This window comes from Mastigoproctus giganteus, chromosome 8, assembly GCF_048544385.1.
Source record: "Mastigoproctus giganteus isolate SK-2022 chromosome 8, ASM4854438v1, whole genome shotgun sequence".
NCBI classification, from domain to species: Eukaryota; Metazoa; Arthropoda; class Arachnida; order Uropygi; family Thelyphonidae; genus Mastigoproctus; species Mastigoproctus giganteus.
Genome location: NC_143582.1, coordinates 67,442,349 through 67,462,791, shown reverse-complemented (window position 1 = coordinate 67,462,791; position 20,443 = coordinate 67,442,349). Strand labels below are relative to the sequence as shown.

At 38.8% G+C, this 20,443-nt stretch overlaps 1 protein-coding gene across 4 annotated transcripts in view; it reads right to left on the bottom strand.

The window, feature by feature from the left end:
• Positions 1-20,443, bottom strand: part of LOC150081594 (cell division cycle and apoptosis regulator protein 1-like) — a 550,339-nt gene that overhangs the window by 412,401 nt on the left and 117,495 nt on the right. For all 4 annotated transcript variants that reach the window (XM_090380560.1, XM_090380561.1, XM_090380562.1 and 1 more), the window contains one exon: positions 14,232-14,288. In XM_090380560.1, coding sequence (XP_090236686.1) covers positions 14,232-14,288 — 57 coding nt within the window. The remainder of the gene's footprint in view (positions 1-14,231; positions 14,289-20,443) is intronic.

Here is a 20,443-nt window from a genome sequence, read left to right as displayed (position 1 = left end):
GTTATTTATTGCTTATTTTCTTACTATTTTAAGGTGGTAGATGACTTTCATCAACCGATGAAATACCACCACTTTGCTTATTGGAGGCTTGAAGTGGTGAACCCATGTTTAGTTCTCCTTCAGCCCGTGCACGGTACTAAGTACTATAGGTTTTGATACCTTTCGTGTTTGGGGTTTTCATATAAAAAAAAAAAAAATTTTTTTAATTTTACAATGAAAAAATAAAATAAAATAAATAAATAAATAAATGTTAGTGAACAGAAATATCAATTAGCTACACTATTAATTAAGTTATGTACGTAAGTGTAAATTTATTCTTATTTTGCTAACCTGTAGGAAATATTCTTCTGATTTTCACGCATCATTTAATTTTGCTAATTGGAAAAAGTAAATTGTAAATTTCTGCTCTATATCTTTACTTTTATAGCCTGTGGATAATATTTCTTCTATTTTTGCTTATTAGAATAGTCTTTTAATACAATTAAAATTCAGTTCACAAACGCAATCACATTCACCGGCACTTATTACAAATCGTATAGTGAAGGGTATTTTATTTTGGAGAGTCCATCATAAAGTCAATCGTAGATTAAATTAAATTATGTATCGTATTTAGATTAAATTAGTTTTGAATAAATACTTACTCTACATTATTATTCATTGTATGTTTTTTCAGCCTCATTTAACTCGATTACAAATCGTAAAATGCTATACATGATGAAGTTTGTTGGGGTTATAATCTCAGTGCATTGTAGTGCGTACAAAACGGACTTACATACATGAAAAAAAAACCCGATTAAGTACGTAAGTCGAGGAGTGCCTGTAGATCTATATTAAAAGTGGCAAATGTCCTCATAGGACAAGTGTGTGTAAATCTTGAAGAATATCAAAATGCCAAGTGGTGTCAAATGCCTTTTGGATATTCAAACATACCATTACCAATTGTTAATTTTTAATGAAGGCATCAGGATGTTTTCTGCAACTTTAATCATAGCATCCAGGGAGTACACAGTTTTCTAAAAGCTAGTGGTTTTCACTCATCAGTGCCTGTGATTCCAGATACCATTTAAGTCAGTTATGGATCATTTCTTCCAATGTCTTTCCAAGACAGCTAGTTAGAGAAATCGATCAGTAATTCTGTGGACGCGTTTGGTCTTTTCCAGGTTTGGGTAAAGCCAAAACAATGGAGTGGTGCCAAGCACTCGGACAGTAATTTTCAGAGAGAATTGGACTGAAGAAAAACAACATGGAATGAAGGGTATTTTGTTTAACTTCTGTAGCATGAGATAATATATAACCACCAGGACCAGGAGCGTTGTTAACTGTGCTATTTAAGGAATTTTTTTAACTCTGACACAGTGAATGGTTGATTATATGGTAGTGAATGATTTGTACTAAAGTTTATTTTGTATTTCTCAGCTACTGTTTTGGCACTTTGAAAGGCTTTATCATATGCACACACTGCAGATACTTGGGAGAACGTTTCTGCAAAGACATGCAATTTCTTTGGGAGATGATATGTCCTATCCATTCCAAGTGATGATGGGAAGAGGAACTGATGACAATTTACAGTTGAGTATTTTATTTATTTTCTAGATTAGTAAGTAGTGTGTTGGTATCTGTGGTGTTAGGAGATGCAAACTTAATCCAAGAATTTCTTGCTTGTCTTCTTATGTGACCATACTTTTGTCCTAAGTCTCTTGTAGTTGATGAGGTTATTAATTGTTAAATATTTGCGAAATAAATTCCATGCTGTTTTTTTTTCCCCTTTTTTGCACTGGTGCACTCTGTATTCCATCAAGTGATTAGTACGTTTTTGTTTTCCTATGCAGGATAGTGGTATTGCTAATTTGGCTGCAGCTAGTATTTATTGTGTTATATGTTTTACTGCATCATCATCATCATCATGAGATCCCATGACCTTAGTATCAAATACATTGTGAGTGGCATATTTATTCCAGTTTGCTCTGGAAAATTTCCATTTCGTTCGACTTTCAGTTTCTGAAGTGGTTGTTGAATTCTACAGGCTATTGGGAGTGGTCACTGCTGTAGAGGTTATCAATCACTCACCAATCAATGGTTGGAAATATACCAACAAACAGATGTAAAGAGCCACAGCAGAGGCCGATCCTTTAGGAAAGCAGACATGCATATGGAAACCAGTCTTAAGAACAGTAAGGTTGTACTTATCAATTATTTCTTCAAGTAATTTCCCTTGTTGGTCCATCTGATGTGACCCACTACACAGTCCACTACGATTCCAATGTAGAATGATCTCCATTATTCAGCTTTGGAGGTGAAAGATGGATCAGCTTGCTTTTTGTTGGCTTTGCTTATATCGATCATTTTTGCATCTATATTTTTTAGAAAAGAAGGGATATCTATCCATGTCATCTTCAGCATATATTTCTAGCAATTCTTCTTCTCCATTGGCTGCATTATCATGATCCATCATCTGTGTTGGAGAAGAGTTTTTACTTTAACAGAATTCACTTCTTTCTGTTTTTCTGTATTTTGAGTAACTCGAAAAGTAGAAGTGGTTGGGACTGGATTGTATTAATACATCGGGCTATTAATACAAAGTATTAATAGCCCGATCTATTAACTGTGCTATTTAACTGTGCTACTAACTGTGCTATTTAACTGTGCCATCCTCTTTTGAAAAGATGCTGACAATCTGCCAATAGATTTTTTGCCCATTCAACAAGTGATGTATTTGGAGGAATAGTTATCTCTGTCTATGTTGCTATTGTTTCATATTTTTGGGTAACTGCTACAAAGTTACATTTTAGATTGTCAAGAACAACTTGTTTTTTTGCTTCGTGGTACCTAATTTCCATATCTCACAGGCTTTGGAGCATGCTGGATGAGAGCCATTGCAGTTTACACAGCAAAGCATATTTATTTCAGGGTAATTGAAGACAATTCTGCATTACAGTCCTCCTGTGTTGGACCATAGTCGCAGCAAATTGTGTTTATCCAGCATGTTAGCATTAGTAGAGGCATATGATGCAAGAAAGCAAACTTACACAGCAACAGCCAAAAAAAAAAAACACTTCCTATTTCATTGATCCAGTCATTCCAAATGTTTGTCTAGTTCTGCATTGAATTTATTTAAACTATCAACTTCCACAACAGATGGAAGTTTGTTCCAGCAATCCATTACCCGCTGGCTAAAGGAAAATTTCCGCACATCTATTCTGCAACTGTCTTTCCTCAGTTTGAATTATGTCCCTCAGGTTTGCAATCTGAGAAAGAGGAAGAATCCCATCAGCATTGAGCCTGCTCAATCCATCCAAGGCATTATACACCTCAATCAGATCGCCTCACAGGTGCCTAGTCTCCAGATGCTGCAATTTGGAGAATTTAAGCCTCTCTTGGTAAGAGGACTCCTTTGTTCCCACTCACCAATCTTGTTGTCCTCCTCTGTACTCGTTCTAGCAACCCTACATCCTCACTAAAATGAGGCCTCCAGACCTGTATCCATACCAAAGGTGTGGCTTTACCACTGCTTTATACAAAGAGATAACTCCTTATCCCTGTTCGTAAAATTCCAGTATATTAGCATTAGTAGAGGCCCATGATGCAAGAAAGCAAACTTATTCAGCATCAGCCAAAAAAAAAAAAAAAAAACACACCACTCCCATTTCACCCCTCCGTTCGTTCGAAATACCTGTCCAGTTGAGCCTTAAATTTGTTTAGGCTATCAACTTCAACAACAAGTGATGGAAGTCGGTTCCACCAACCAACCACCCGCTGGCCAAAGGCAAATTTCCGCACATCTATCCGACATCCGTCCTTCCTCAATTTGAATTTATGCCCTCTGAGGTGATTATTCTGAGCAAGAGGAAGAATCCCATTGGCATTGAGCATGCTCAAACCATTCAAAGCCTTATACACCTCTATCAGATCACCTCGCCGGTGCCTAGTCTCCACACTGTAATTTGCAAAGCTTTAGCCTTTCTTCGTAAGAGCACCCCTTTGTTACATTCACTAATCTTGTTGCTCTTCTCTGTACCCGTTCCAGCAGCTCTACATCCTTCTTGAAATGAGGCCTCCAGACCTGTATACAGAACTCAAGATGTGGCCTAATCATTGCCTTATACAAGGGAATAATCACCTTATCCCTGCTAGAAAAATTCCTGTATATCATTGACAAGACACCATGAGCTATTCTTGCAGCTCGTCTGCACTGCTCAGAGAACTTCATATCTGCCTGCACAATTACCCCCAGGTCCTTTTCATTCTCTACCACTGTCAGTGTAGTACCGCAGAGTTGATACGTTGCTCTGGGGTTACTGTTTCCCATATGTAGTACTTTACATTTGTCAATGTTAAACTTCATTTGCCACCTCTCAGCCCATCTGTTCAACCTTTCCAGATCCTGTTGCAGTAGCATAGCGTCAGTAGTGTCCTTAACAACCCTGCCAACCTTTGTATCATCTGCAAACTTGGACATTAAACTTGATATACCATCATCAATATCATTCATAAACACCGAAAACAACAACGGACCCAACACTGAACGCTGAGGAATTCCACTAATAACATTAGTCCACGTTGAGCAGTGTCCATTGATTACCACTCTCTGTCTTCTGCCACTCAACCATCCCTTATCCATAGCAGCAATTTGCCTCCAATGCCACACTGCTCCAATTTGTGCAGCAGTCTTCCATGTGCAACAGTATCAAAAGCCTTTCTAAGATCCAAATATATAATAAAGTTATTCCCTGCATCCAGTTCTTTTGTGACTACATCATAGTATCCAATCAAATTGGTCAGGCAAGACCTGCCCCTTAACAAAACCATGCTGCATCTGAGCTATAACTGAATTCTTGTCTAGATGATCCTGCAGTGCTTCTTTAACCAGTGCCTCCATTAATTTTCCTGGAACAGAAGTTAAACTAACAGGTCTATAATTACTTGTGTTAGCCTTTGATCCTCCTTTGTGAATTGGGGTTACATTTGCACATCTCCAGTCTATGGGTACCTCCCCTGAGTCCAACGAAGCTCTCATAATTATGGCTAGGGGTTTGCTTACTTCCTTTGCTGCCTCCTTTAATATAACTGGATAGATCCCATCCACCCCAGGTGCCTTTTTTATGTTTATCCTCAACAATCTCTCCTCCACTTTCCTCTCAGTTATTACAAAATCATCCAGCTCACTGCCAATGTTTACTTTACCTACGTCATTCTCCTTCCTGAATAACTCCTCATGCGTGAATGTAGATGCAAAATGCTCGTTTAGATTGTTAGCCACCTGAGCAGGATCCTCAACTGTTGAACCATCAATATCCAGTGGACCAATCTGATTCATCCCTTTCCTTCTTGAGTTTAAATAGGTAAAGAACTCTTTTCTGTTTTTCTTTGCATCCTTTGCCAAAGATTTTTCGTAGTCTGCCTTTGCCTGCCTAATCTCCTTTGTGACTTGGTTACAGACCAACTTATATCTATCATAGGCTTCCATGTCGCCCATTAATTTGTATGTATCCCATGCATTTTTCTTCTCTGCCACATGTCTCATTAGTTCATCTGACAACCATTTAGGCCTAAACCTTGAACAATATTTCTTATTTGGTATGTAAAGCCTGGTAGCTTCCAAGATTAGTTCCTTGAATGCTTCTCATTTTGAGTTTGCTGTTGGTAACATCATCAGTTGGTCCCACTGTATAGAATTTAAATACTGTCTCAGACCATCATAGTCACCTTTACGAAAACAAAAACCCTTCCCTTTACCTCTGATGGTAGTTACCTCCTTGAGTAAATCCCACTTCAACACACTGTGATCACTGCCACCTAGTGGTTCATTTATCTGCAGATTCTTAATGCATGAAGAATCACTACTGATAATCAGATCAAGAGTATTGCTCCCTCTTGTTGCCTCACGAACATGCTGATGTAGAAAACAATCATCCAATAAATCCACAAAAGCCTGGCTAGTGTGTGAGTGACCAACCCACAAATTCCAGTCAATATCTGGGAAATTAAAATCCCCCATTATAAGACTCTCTGATTTACTGGCCCACTCCATTTCCCTGTACAATATCTTATTATACTCATTAGAGTCATTAGGCCTATAGCACACTCCTACTCTCAATTTTGATTTCCCTATGCTTATGTCACCCCAAACTGACTCGACACTGCCCTGTCCATCGATGTCGACTGGCTTCACTTCCTTGGATTTTATGTGTTTCTTAACTAATAGCATAACCCCTCCTCCCCTCCTGTCCCGTCTATCCTTTCTATACACATTGTATTCCCCAAATTCCAGTTCCGCATTCCTTATATCTGTGTGACACCACGTCTCTGATATCCCAACAATATCTGCCTTTGATGTTTTGAGCAATACCTCAAATTCATCAAATTTATTTACCAAACTCCTAGCATTGGTGTACACGCAAGTATGCATGCACCTGTTTCTATTCTTAGCTACCCTAACACAACCCATGTGTTTACTTGTACCGCAATGACTCCCAGCAGTCTCTGAAATATCCTGCATCTTGTTTTTCAGGCTTCTGCTTGTTTCAATAGAAGCAGTGCAAGAATCACTTCCACTTCTGCCAGTGGCTACTGTTAATCTATTAGTCCTTGTATCCCCCCCACTAGCAGTTTTCCGACCCACCTAACACTGCCTCGACAGCATCAGCAAAAATTCTTGCACCCTTTCTATTTAAGTGTATCCCATCCCTGTAGAAGCAGTCTCTCCTTTTAACAAGTACAGACCAGGCTGAAAAAAATTCTACCCCTTGAGCCTTGCACAATCCCTCCAGGGCCGAATTGATCGACAAGGCTCTCATCATATACTCCCTCCTATCTTGTCTGGGCAGAATTGCAGACACTTTCAAATTCAACCCTAATTCATGGCTTTTTTTCAACAGTGACCTGTACTTGCTAAGTAATTCATTGTATATCAGTATATCATTGACAAGACCCCATGACAGCCTGTCTGAACTGCTCAGGAAACTTCATATCTGACTGCACACAATTACCCCCAGATCTCTTTCATTCTCCGCTACCCTGAGTGTAACACAACCCAGTTGGTACATTTCTCTCGGGTTACTGTTAAACTATATGCAGTACCTTGCATTTGTCAATGTTAAAAAATGTTCAGTTGCCACTTCTCAGCCAATATGCCCAACCTTTCCAGATCCTGTTGCAGCAGTGTACTGTCATCACTGTTATTAACAACTCTCCCAACCTTTTGCAAACTTTGACACTAAGCACAATATAACTTCATTAATATCATTGATCAATATACAAAACAACAATGGTCCCAACACCGAGCCCTGACTGACACCACTAATAACATTAGTCTAAGAAGAGCAGTATCCATTGATTACCACTCTCTATCTTTTCCCACTCAACCATCCTTTTATAAATTGTAGCAACTTGCCCTTAATGTCATACTGGTCCAATCTCTACAGTAGTCTTCCATTTGCAACAGTATTAAAAGTTTTCCTGAAATCCAATTAAATGATATCAAAATTATTTTTTGCATCCAGTTCCTTTGCGACCACATTGTAATATCCAATCAAATTGGTCAGACAAGACTTCCAATTAACAAACCCATGCTGTGTCTGAATTATTACTGTTGTCTTGTCTAGATGATCCTGCAATGCTTCTTTAACCAGGGACTCCATTATTTTCCCTGAAACAAAAGTCAAACTAACAGGTCAGTAATTACTCATGTCACCCTTTGATCCCCCTTTGTGAATTGGACATACATTTGTACATCTCCAGTCAGTGGGGACTGCCCCTGAGTCCAAGGATGCCCTCATAATTATGGCTAAGGGTTTGCTTACTTCCTTTGCCACCTCCTTTAATATAACTGGATAGATCCCATCGACTCCAGGTGCATTTCCTATGTTTAACTTCAACAATTTCTCCTCCACTTTGCTCTCAGTTATTACAAAATCATTTAACTCCTGTTGAGAGTTTGATAAACATTTGGCCCTCTTCTCCTTGAATAACTCCTCATGTGTGAATGTAGATGCAAAATAGTCATTTAGTTTGGCAGCTATCTGAGAATGATCATCTACAGTCAAACCATTCATATCAAATGGACCAATCTGATTCATCCCCTTCCTTTTAGAGCTTACATAAGTAAAAGAGTCTTTTGCTGTTTTTCTTTGCATCCTTTGCCAGAGATTTCTCATAATCTGCCTTCGCTTGCCTAACCTCCTTTGCGACTTGATTACAAATCAGCTTGTATCTGCCATAGGCTTGTGTCGCCCAACAATTTATGTGCATCCCATGCATTTTTCTTCTCTGCCACAAGTTTCATTAGTTCATCTGACATCCATTTGGGCCTAAACCTAATACAGTATTTCTTAGTTGGAACAAAACGACTAGTAGCTTCCAAAATTACTTCCTTGAATGCTTTCCATTTAGAATTTGCTATTGGTAACATCATCAGTTAGTCTAACTGTATGTTGTTTGTTTGTTTGTTGTTTGGTTTTTAGGAGCATTAGCAACTAAGGACATATTGCTCCGGGATATGCGGTGGTCATTCCCTGACCTTTCCACATCCTCCATATTTGGTGGTGACGGGCTCGAACCCCGGTCTAATCAAGAAGCGTGTGCTATGCACTGCTGCTCCTTCCCACCTGGCTATGGAGGCGCCATCTAACTGTATAGAATTTAAAAACTGTCTGAGACCACTGTAGTCACCTTTACAAAAACCATTCCCTTTACCGCTGATGGTAGTTACATCTTTAAGTAAATCTCACAACAATACACTGTGATCACTGCCATCTAGTGGTTCCGTTATGTGTAAATTCTTAATGCATGAATAATCACTTCTGATAGTCAGATCTAGAGTGTTACTCCCTCTAGTTATATAACATGCTGCTGTAGAAAACAATCATCCAATAAATGCACAAATTCCTTACTGGTGTGCAAGTGACCAACCCAAAAGTTCCAGACTATATCTGGGAAATTAAAATCCCCCATTATAAGACACTCTGATTTACTAGCCTGCTCTATTTCTCTGTATAGTTGTTTATTGTACACATCAGAGTCATTAGGCCTAAAACAAACTCCTACCCTCATTTTTCCTTTCTCAGTGCTTATGTCACACCAAACAGACTCAACATAGCACAGTCCATCTATGTCAGCTGGATGCACTTCCTTATATTTTATGTGTTTCTTAACTAACAGCATAACCGCTCCTCCCTTCCTATCCTTTCTATACACATTGTACCCCACAAATTCCAATTCTGCATTCCTTATATCTGTGTGACACCACATCTTTGATATCCCAACAATATCTGCTTTGGATGTCCTAATCAGCACTTCAAATTCATCAAATTTATTTACTATACTCCTAGCATTAGTGTACATGCAAGTATACATGCACCTCTTCTTACTCTCAGTTACTCTAACACAGCCCATGTATTTACTTGTTTCATGACTCCCAGAAGTTCCTGAAATACCCAGCAACTTGCTTTCCGGGCTGCTACTCATTCCAATTCTCAAATTCAAAAGGACGAAGCTCTTTGACGCTCTTGGAACAGAGAAGTTTTTCCTGATTTATTTTCTGATTTATTAGCTTAAATTGGCATACTAACTTATTTTCTAGAGTAGCTTTATATTCCTAGTTACGATACTTAGTTTAAAGTTTAACTTAGACAGAGATTTTGTAAGTATTACATAGTATCGGTAACGGTATCAAATCCACGTGTTAAATTACAGCCCCGTTGAACGAGAGGTTTTTTTTCTTTTTTTAACCAAATTTAGTCGATTTATTAACCAATTGTTATATCAAATTATCTTCTATAAGTAGATTATAGACCTTAGTTTATTCTAAATTGAGATAGCGAGATTTGGAAGCAAATCAATACTTACAAGTCCGTAGAAGTACCGTTCGTGAATTCCCGCCATTTTTACACGATAGCATAAGTTTAGTGTAGTATAGTGCATAATATAATATTGTCAATTAATCAGTAAATCTATTAATCTTGATAAACTTTATTGTCAATTAAATTTTACTTTTAACTCATATATATATATATATATATATAAACGACTTAACCGTAACAAAAATTAATACATAACTGTAGTGGTACACGTGATACGGAAGTTGTATAAAGGGAACTCGTAGAAAACACTCGATACCGAAAAAATAAATATAGCGTTATAACTGTTTGGGATATAACTTAAGGATTTAATTTTGTTCTGAAATTGAAATTTTATTGAATTAAATCGGAATCATGACTCAGACCAGAGCAGCAAAGCAAAGGGGGGCAGTTAAGGGGGGCAGTTGCCCTCTGAATCACAGTCTTTTAAAATGCACTGTTTGCTTGATGTTCGCGGAGCAGTCGGGTACGGGACATGATACGGCCAAGGGTGTCTTTGTGTGTGCACGATGTAAGAAGTGCAAGGAAATCAGGCGACAACTCAGCGTTGTTATGGGCCTTTATGAGAGCTTGAAGAACATGAGAGCTTGAAGAAGAAGAAGAAGAAGGGTGGATGCCCTCGAAGGAAATAAATTGAGGGGCCCATCAAGCTCTCAGCTGCCCACAACGCCAGAGCTTGCACTTGGTCATCATGCAACACAGAGGCAGCCCCCTAGGCAGAATGCGCTGGTCCCACAGGAACTAGTAGTTGTTGGTGCCTCTATTGTCAGGGAAACGGGGAACATGCTTTGTAAAAAGGTAGGTGGAATAGGACCAGGGTATGTCTGCCAGGGGCAAAGGTTGATGACGTTGTAGAGCGTATATCATCTTTTAAGGGCACAAAAGGTGATATAGTTGTACACGTTGGCACTAATGATATTAAGAGTAGGAGACCGGCAGAATTACTTAGCAAGTACAGGTCACTGTTGAAAAAAAGCCGTGAATTAGGGTTGAATTTGAAAGTGTCTGCAATTCTGCCCAGACACGATAGGAGGGAGTATATGATGAGAGCCTCGTCGATCAATTCGGCCCTGGAGGGATTGTGCAAGGCTCAAGGGGTAGAATTTTTTTCAGCCTGGTCTGTACTTGTTAACAGGAGAGACTGCTTCTACAGGGATGTGATACACTTAAATAGAAAGGGTGCAAGAATTTTTGCTGATGCTGTCGAGGCAGTGTTAGGTGGGTCAGAAAACTGCTAGTTGATACAGTAGCCACTGATACAGTAGCCACTGGCAGAGGTGGAAGTGATTCTTGCACTGCTCCTATTGAAATGAGCAGAAGCCTGAAAAACAAGATGCAGGATATTTCAGAGACTGCTGGGAGTCATTGCGGTACAAGTAAACACATGGGTTGTGTTAGGGTAGCTAAGAATAGAAACAGGTGCATGCATACTTGCGTGTACACCAATGCTAGGAGTTTGGTAAATAAATTTGATGAATTTGAGGTATTGCTCAAAACATCAAAGGCAGATATTGTTGGGATATCAGAGACGTGGTGTCACACAGATATAAGGAATGCGGAACTGGAATTTGGGGAATACAATGTGTATAGAAAGGATATACGGGACAGGAGGGGAGGAGGGTTTTTGCTATTAGTTAAGAAACACATAAAATCCAAGGAAGTGAAGCCAGTCGACATCGATGGACAGGGCAGTGTCGAGTCAGTTTGGGGTGACATAAGCATAGGGAAATCAAAATTGAGAGTAGGAGTGTGCTATAGGCCTAATGACTCTAATGAGTATAATAAGATATTGTACAGGGAAATGGAGTGGGCCAGTAAATCAGAGAGTCTTATAATGGGGGATTTTAATTTCCCAGATACTGACTGGAATTTGTGGGTTGGTCACTCACACACTAGCCAGGCTTTTGTGGATTTATTGGATGATTGTTTTCTACATCAGCATGTTCGTGAGGCAACAAGAGGGAGCAATACTCTTGATCTGATTATCAGTAGTGATTCTTCATGCATTAAGAATCTGCAGATAAATGAACCACTAGGTGGCAGTGATCACAGTGTGTTGAAGTGGGATTTACTCAAGGAGGTAACTACCATCAGAGGTAAAGGGAAGGGTTTTTGTTTTCGTAAAGGCGACTATGATGGTCTGAGACAGTACTTAAATTCTATACAGTGGGACCAACTGATGATGTTACCAACAGCAAACTCAAAATGGGAGGCATTCAAGGAACTAATCTTGGAAGCTACCAGGCTTTACATACCAACTAAGAAATATTGTTCAAGGTTTAGCCCTAAATGGTTGTCAGATAAACTAATGAGACATGTGGCAGAGAAGAAAAATGCATGGGATACATACAAATTAATGGGCGACATGGAAGCCTATGATAGATATAAGTTGGTCTGTAACCAAGTCACAAAGGAGATTAGGCAGGCAAAGGCAGACTACGAAAAATCTTTGGCAAAGGATGCAAAGAAAAACAGAAAAGAGTTCTTTTTCCTATTTAAACTCAAAAAAGAAAGGGATGAATCAGATTGGTCCACTGGATATTGATGGTTCAACAGTTGAGGATCCTGCTCAGGTGGCTAACAATCTAAACGAGTATTTTGCATCTACATTCACGCATGAGGAGTTATTCAGGAAGGAGAATGACGTAGGTAAAGTAAACATTTGCAGTGAGCTAGATGATTTTGTAATAACTGAGAGGAAAGTGGAGGAGAGATTGTTGAGGATAAACATAAAAAAGGCACCTGGGGTGGATGGGATCTATCCAGTTATATTAAAGGAGGCAGCAAAGGAAGTAAGCAAACCCCTAGCCATAATTAAGAGAGCTTCGTTGGACTCAGGGGAGGTACCCATAGACTGGAGATGTGCAAATGTAACCCCAATTCAGAAAGGAGGATCAAAGGCTGACACAAGTAATTATAGACCTGTTAGTTTGACTTCTGTTCCAGGAAAATTAATGGAGACACTGGTTAAAGAAGCACTGCAGGATCATCTAGACAAGAATTCAGTTATAGCTCAGACGCAGCATGGTTTTGTTAAGGGCAGGTCTTGCCTGACCAATTTCATTGGATACTATGATGTAGTCACAAAAGAACTGGATGCAGGGAATAACTTTGATATTATATATTTGGATCTTAGAAAGGTTTTTGATACTGTTGCACATTGGAAGACTGCTGCACAAATTGGAGCAGTGTGGCATTGGAGGCAAATTGCTGCTATGGATAAGGGAATGGTTGAGTGGCAGAAGACAGAGAGTGGTAATCAATGGACCCTGGTCATCGTGGACTAATGTTTTTAGTGGAGTCCCTCAGGGTTCAGTATTGGGTCCATTATTGTTTTCTGTATTTATAAATGATATTGATGATGGTATATCAAGCTTAATGTCCAAGTCTGCAGGCAATACAAAGGTTGGCAGGGTTGTCAAGGACACTACTGACACTATGCTACTGCAACAGGATCTGGAAAGGTTGAGCAGATGGGCTGAGAGGCGGCAAATGAAGTTTAACATTGACAAATGTAAAGTACTACATATGGGAAACAGCAACCCCAGAGCAACGTATCAACTCTGTGGTACTACACTGGTAGTGGCAGAGAATGAAAGGGACCTGGGGGTGGTTGTGCAGGCAGATATGAAGTTTTCTGAGCAGTGCAGACAGACTGCAAGAGTAGCTCATGGTGTATTGTCGATGATATATAGGAATTTTTCTAGCAGGGATAAGGAGGTGATTATTCCCTTGTATAAGCAATGGTCAGACCGCACCTTGAGTACTGTATACAGGTCTGGAGGCCTCATTTCAAGAAGGATGTAGAGATGCTGGAACGAGTACAGAGAAGGGCAACAAGATTAGTGAATGGAACAAAGGGGGTGCTCTTACGAAGAAAGGCTTACGTTTTGCAAATTACAGTGTCTGGAGACTAGGCACCAGCGAGGTGATCTGATAGAGGTGTATAAAGCCTTGAATGGTTTGAGCATGCTCAATGCTGATGGGATTCTTCCTCTTGCTCAGAATAATCACCTGAGAGGGCATAAATTCAAATTGAGAAAAGACAGATGTAGGATAGACGTGCGGAAGTTTTCCTTTAGCCAGCGGGTGGTTGATAGGTGGAACAGACTTCCATCCCTTGTCGTGGAAGTTGATAGCCTAAATAAGTTTAAGGCTCAGCTGGACAGGTATTTCGAACGAACAGAGGGGTGAAGTGGAAGTGGTTATTTTTTATTTATTTATTTATTTGTTTTTGTTTTTGGCTGATGCTGCATAAGCTTGCTTTCTTGCATCAAATGCCTCTACTAATGCTAATGCTAAAGTAAGGAGATATGAATGTGCAACTCAGTTCAAGAAATATTTTATTTATTTATTCATTTTTTTTCCTCAACTTACAGTTACTGTTCCAATTGGAGTTGTAGAAGCCAAAGAAGCCGGAAGGGCAATTCCAGCCTAAAAATAAAAGTAACAAGAAAAATCACTGGCATGTTTAAAATTTTCAACATTAAAATTTAACAAGAAATCTCACCAACATGTATTTCTGTTTTTTTTTTAAAGATATTTTTAACATTTCTGAAGTTTTAATAATTTATTTATATAAAGCAGTTCGTTACATTACATTCAATATCCCCAAAATAGTGATGTTTAAGAAACCAATAGCTGTCTTCCATCAACTTAAAATTCAATTTTACGTAAGTTTTTGCCAGCCGGTGCAAACTTAAAAAAAAATCATGGAAACGTATTTTGCATCCCGTAGGAATAAAAGGAGGTATCATGAAAATATCGTAATGTGAACCCAATAACACATTGTAATTCATTCCAAGACCTCGGAAGTTGAAATTTTCGCTATATAATTAAACTATTTAACTCTCTATAAGGTCATTTTTATAATGGAAATCGCACGAAACTTTCACTGTTATCATATGTTCCGTTATAAGAATCAATTTTGAATGCCTTTGTGATATTTTTTTAAAACACATATCTGGAGGTCACTACCATAAAACAATAAAAACAATTGGCACTTTCCAGTTTATTGGGCTTTTCTGTTAGTGCAATCTAACAGAAATCTATTACAAACGGGTAGTTTTTTTTTTTTTTGTTTTTTTTTTTTAAGGAGAATTAGCAACTAAGGCCATATTGCTCCGGGTTATGCTGTGGTCGTTCCCTGACCTTTCCACATCCTCCGTATTTGGTGGTGATGGGCTCGAACCCTGGTTTAATCAAGAAGCATATGCTACGCACGCTGCTCCTTCCCACCTGGCTACGGAGGCGCCTTATAAACAGGTAGTAAACTCGATCTTATTGCATTTGTGAGAATACCGATAACTGGTATCGTGTGGGTTTTTACGTTACAGTATTATGGTGAAATGAGTTCCCCTTCACTGAAATCTTCAATCACATAAAAAACATAAGTAAATTTTCAGAATCTTCTCTTTATTCCTATTTACTTATTACAATGGTGAAGGGAAAGGGACCAATGGAAAGTGCAAGTGCTGGCAGTGCTAGGAAACAAAACAAAATTGACTTAGAAGTGAAGATGATTAATTAAGAAACATGAAGCAGGACAAAGTTTGTCATCTTAAATGGAATTAGGTCTCGCTGCTTCAACAGTGAATACTATTTTAAGGGACAGTGCACGTATAAAAGAACATGTTAAAGGATCAACATATTTAAGATCAACAGTGATCACAAAACCTTCAGGTGCTATATTGAAGATGGAAAAGCTTCTGATGATATGGATGGAAAATTGGATTCAGATGCAAGTGCACCTGAGTCCAATAGCAAGAAGTATTTATGAAGATATTAAGAATAAGTACAGCGAACCCTGAGCCAATTTCATGGCAAGCAACGGGTAGTTTAATAGGTTCAAGCAACGTGCTGGTTTCCAAAACACTAACGTATGTGGTGAAGTTGCCAGTGCCGATTCTGCAGCTGCAGAGAATTTTGCGATGTGTTGGAAAAAAAACCCTTCTAAACTACTACAGCCATGTGCTTATCAGCTGGAGAGTTAATTTTGGCAACGATGCTCAAAAGGTAAAACTTGCTGACACTATGCCTGCCCCCCCCCCTTTTTGTAATTTTATAATTTTGAAATTTTTGTAATTTTTCCTGCACATGAGATAAAAAAAAAAAATCAAACAAATAATTCTATTTACATGTTCATTGAACATTTCTTTTTTGCTTCAATCAAATTCAGTGCGCATAGTTGCAAGTGCTGCATAAGCATTTAGGGAAATTCAGACTTACGTAAAATTCGACTTACGTAGGGTTCCACAGAAAGCAACCCTTACGTAAGTCAGGAAGTGGATGTATAATTTTGCTAAAAATTAAAATCTTTACAAGTCATGTACACAAATGAATGACAAAATTTTCCTGCTAAATAAACTAAGGAAGACATCTTAAAATATCTACCTATTTCTGATATTGGTCTGTAAGAAATACCGACCAATATCAATTACCATACTTTGAAATTACACCCAGTATAATCAAGGGCACAAAATAAACCATTCCAACAATAAAAAAACACAAAAATCAATAAAATTAGCACATGATCCTTTTTTAATATAACTGACAACAACTACTTATGTTTCTTTTAAATTTGAATAACTTTAAATACAAGAGCAAAAAGCTAATTTAGCCATAATTATGAGAGCTCTCTCTTGAACTCAGGGGAGGTACCCATGGAATGGAGTTGTGCAAATGTGACCCTAATCCACAAATGAGGATCAAAGGGTGACACAAAGAAAAGGCAGATGTAGAATAGATGTGCGGAAATTTGCCTTTAGCCAGCGGGTGGTTAATTGCTGGAACAAACTTCCATCTGTCGTTGTGGAAGTTGATAGGTTGAATAAATTTAAGGAGGAACTGGACAGGCATTTGGAGGGAATGGTGTGATTTTTTTTTTTTTTTTTTGGCTGATGCTGCATAAGCTTATACATTTGCTTTCTTGTATCACATGCCACTACTACTACTACTACTACACAAGTGATTATAGACCTATTAGTTTAACTTCTGTTCCAGGGAAATTAATGGAGGCACTGGTTAAAGAAGCACTGCGGGATCATCTAGACAAGATGTCAGTTATAGCTCGGACACAGCATGGTTTTGTTAAGGGGAAGTCTTGTCTGACCAATTTGATTGGATACTATGATGTGGTCACAAAGGAACTGGATGCAGGGAATAACTTTGATATCATATATTTGGGTCTTAGAAAGGCTTTTGATATTGTTGCACATGGAAGACTGCTGCAAAAATTGGAGCAGTGCGGCATTGGAGGCAAATTGCTGCTATGGATAAAGGGATGGTTGAGTGGAAGAAGACAGATAATGGTAATCAACGGACACTGCTCTTCATGGACTAATGTTATTAATGGAGTCCCTCAGGGTTCAGTGTTAGGTCCTTTGTTGTTTTTTGTATTTATAAATGATATTGATGATATATCAGGCTTAATGTCCAAGTTTGCAGATGATACGAAGGTTGGCAGAGTTGTTAAGGACACTAATCACAGTATGCTGCTGCTGCAATAGGATCTAGAAAAGTTGAGTAGATGGGCTGAGAGGTGGCAAATGAAGTTTAACATTGACAAATGTAAAGTACTACATATGGGAAGCAGTAACCCCAGAGTAACGTATCAACTCTGTGGTACTACACTGGCATTAGCATTAGTAGAGGCATTTGATGCAAGAAAGCAAGCTTATGCAGCATCAGCCAAAAAAATAAATAAATAAATAAAATAAAAGAAAAATAAATAAATAAAAAATAACCATTTCCACTTCACCCCTCTGTTCGTTCGAAATACCTGTCCAGCTGAGCCTTAAACATATTTAGGCTATCAACTTCCACGGCAAGGGATGGAAGTCTGTTCCACCAACCAACCACCCGCTGGCTAAAGGCAAATTTCCTCACGTCTATCCTACATCTGTCTTTTCTCAATTTGAATTTAGCCCTCTCAGGTGATTTTCCTGAGCAAGAGGAAGAATCCCATCAGCATTGAGCATGCTCAAACCATTCAAGGCTTTATACACCTCTATCAGATCACCTCGCTGGTGCCTAGTCTCCAGACTCTGTAATTTGCAAAACGTAAGCCTTTCTTCGTAAGAGCACCCCCTTTGTTCCATTCACTAATCTTGTTGCCCTTCTCTGTACTCGTTCCAGCATCTCTACATCCTTCTTGAAATGAGGCCTCCAGACCTGTATACAGTACTCAAGGTGTGGCCTGACCATTGCTTATACAAGGGAATAATCACCTCCTTATCCCTGCTAGAAAAATTCCTATATATCATCCACAATACACCATGAGCTACTCTTGCAGCCCGTCTGCACTGCTCAGAAAACTTCATATCTGCCTGCACAACCACCCCCAGGTCCCTTTCATTCTCTACCACTGTCAGTGTAGTACCACAGACTTGATACATTGCTCTGGGGTTGCTGTTTCCCATATGTAGTACTTTACATTTGGCAATGTTAAACTTCATTTGCCACCTCTCAGCCCATCTGCTTAACCTTTCCAGATCCTGTTGCAGTAGCATAGTGTCAGTAGTGTCCTTGACAACCCTGCCAACCTTCGTACAATACAAGACGTCAGTTATAGCTCGGACACAGCATGGTTAAGGGGAAGTCGTGTCTGACCAATTTGATTGGATACTATGATGTGGTCACAAAGGAACTGGATGCAGGGAATAACTTTGATATCATATATTGACATCATCACTGTCCTAACACCTACTTGTACCTGCGCTTCCTGAGCAATAAGGTCATTCACACTTTATTCCTCTATCCTATCAATTTTAATCTTTTGATCCTTAATCATATCCTCCGTATGATAAATCAAACATTGAGGATATGTTACCGCCCCTGCCCTAAAGAGGCAGATATCCACTATCTAGAGCTCAATTAAGCTTTAAACTTCAAAGGCAAACTTCTATAAATTGTGATTCTTGTTCCAGCCAAATTAAAACTCAATATATTTTTGTATTTTATACTTTTTACATTTTCTTTTATACACCTATAAACTCTAAAATCAATATAAAACTCTAAACAATAGAATTCATCAATATATTTTTGTATTTTATATTTTATACTTGTTTTTTGAACATTTCCTTTTAATAAAACTATAAACTATAAGATCAATAAATTTCAATTCTAACTAAATCTCAACTCCATAAAAACACTATTTACATATATACAAATTTTTACAATTGTCTAATCCTGCTTACTTCTCTAGCGAACTGAGCAATAGTTTCATTCCATTCTCTATTCTTAAACAAGTCACTCCAGGTGTATGAGTCGGAGCCAATCTGCCTAATTAACATATTCCTCGGTATATCATATCTTACACACTGCCGTAAAATATGCTCTGTATCCTCTACCACCCCACAAATACACATAGGATTTTCTTCTACCCCAAGCTCTACCAGTCTTTTCTTTAACCCATGTCTAGTTATTAACATTGTTTGGAACATTCCTAGACCAGACCAAGATGAAATCTCTTTCATAGTTTTCACCCTAGGCAGAAAGGCAAAGGTAATACGTCCCTTATCAGAACTGTTCCATTTTTCCTGCCATATACAATCTGTATCTTGCTGCAACCTTTTCTTTTCTACTTTCAAATCGTATCTATCATACTCTCTTCCCTCTCCTCTACAAGATTTTATTCCATTGTCCTTTTAAATAATAATCAGATCCACTGGTTCCTTTCCTGCAATAACTTGCAGAGCATCATTTGGAATGGGTCTGCAGGACGGCGTCACTGTCGGTAGGGCAAATTTCTGTGCTGAAATGACTTCTTTTAACATGGCTATTAGTCACTCTATGACCCCCAACCCCCACATGCATATGTCACAATCGGTAGAAATATACATTTATAGAGGAGGTACCTCTATAATTACAGTGTAGTACCTCTATACATTTATAGAAGTACTACACTGACAGTGGTAGAGAATGAAAAGGACCTGGGGGGTAATTGTGAAGATATGAAGGCAGATATGAAGTTTTCTGAGCAGTGCAGACGGTCTGCAAGAGTAGCTCATGGTGTCTTGTCAATGATATACAGGAATTTTTCTAGAAGGGATAAGGAGGTGATTATCCCCTTGTATAAGGCAATGGTCAGGCTACACCTTGAGTACTGTACACAGGTCTGGAGGCCTCATTTTAAGAAGAATGTAGAGCTGTTGGAACGAGTACAGAGAAGGGCAACAAGATTAGTGAATGGAACAAAGGGTTGCTCTTACGAAGAAAGGCTTAAGTTTTGCAAATTACAGTGTCTGGAGACTAGGCACCTGCGAGGTGACCTGATTGAGGTGTGTAAAGCCTTGAATGGTTTGAGCATGCTCAATGCTGATGGGATTCTTCCTCTTGCTCAGAATAATCACCTGAGAGGGCATAAATTCAAACTGAGGAAAGACAGATGTAGGATAAATGTGCAGAAGTTTGCCTTTAGCCACCAGGTAGTTGATTGGTGAAACAGACTTCCATCTTTTGTTGTGGAAGTTGATAGCCTAAATAAATTTAAAGCTGAGCTGGACAGGTATTTGGAACAAACAGAGGGGTGAAATGGGAGCAGGTGGTTTTTTTTTTTTGGCTGATGCAACATAAGCTTGCTTTCTTGC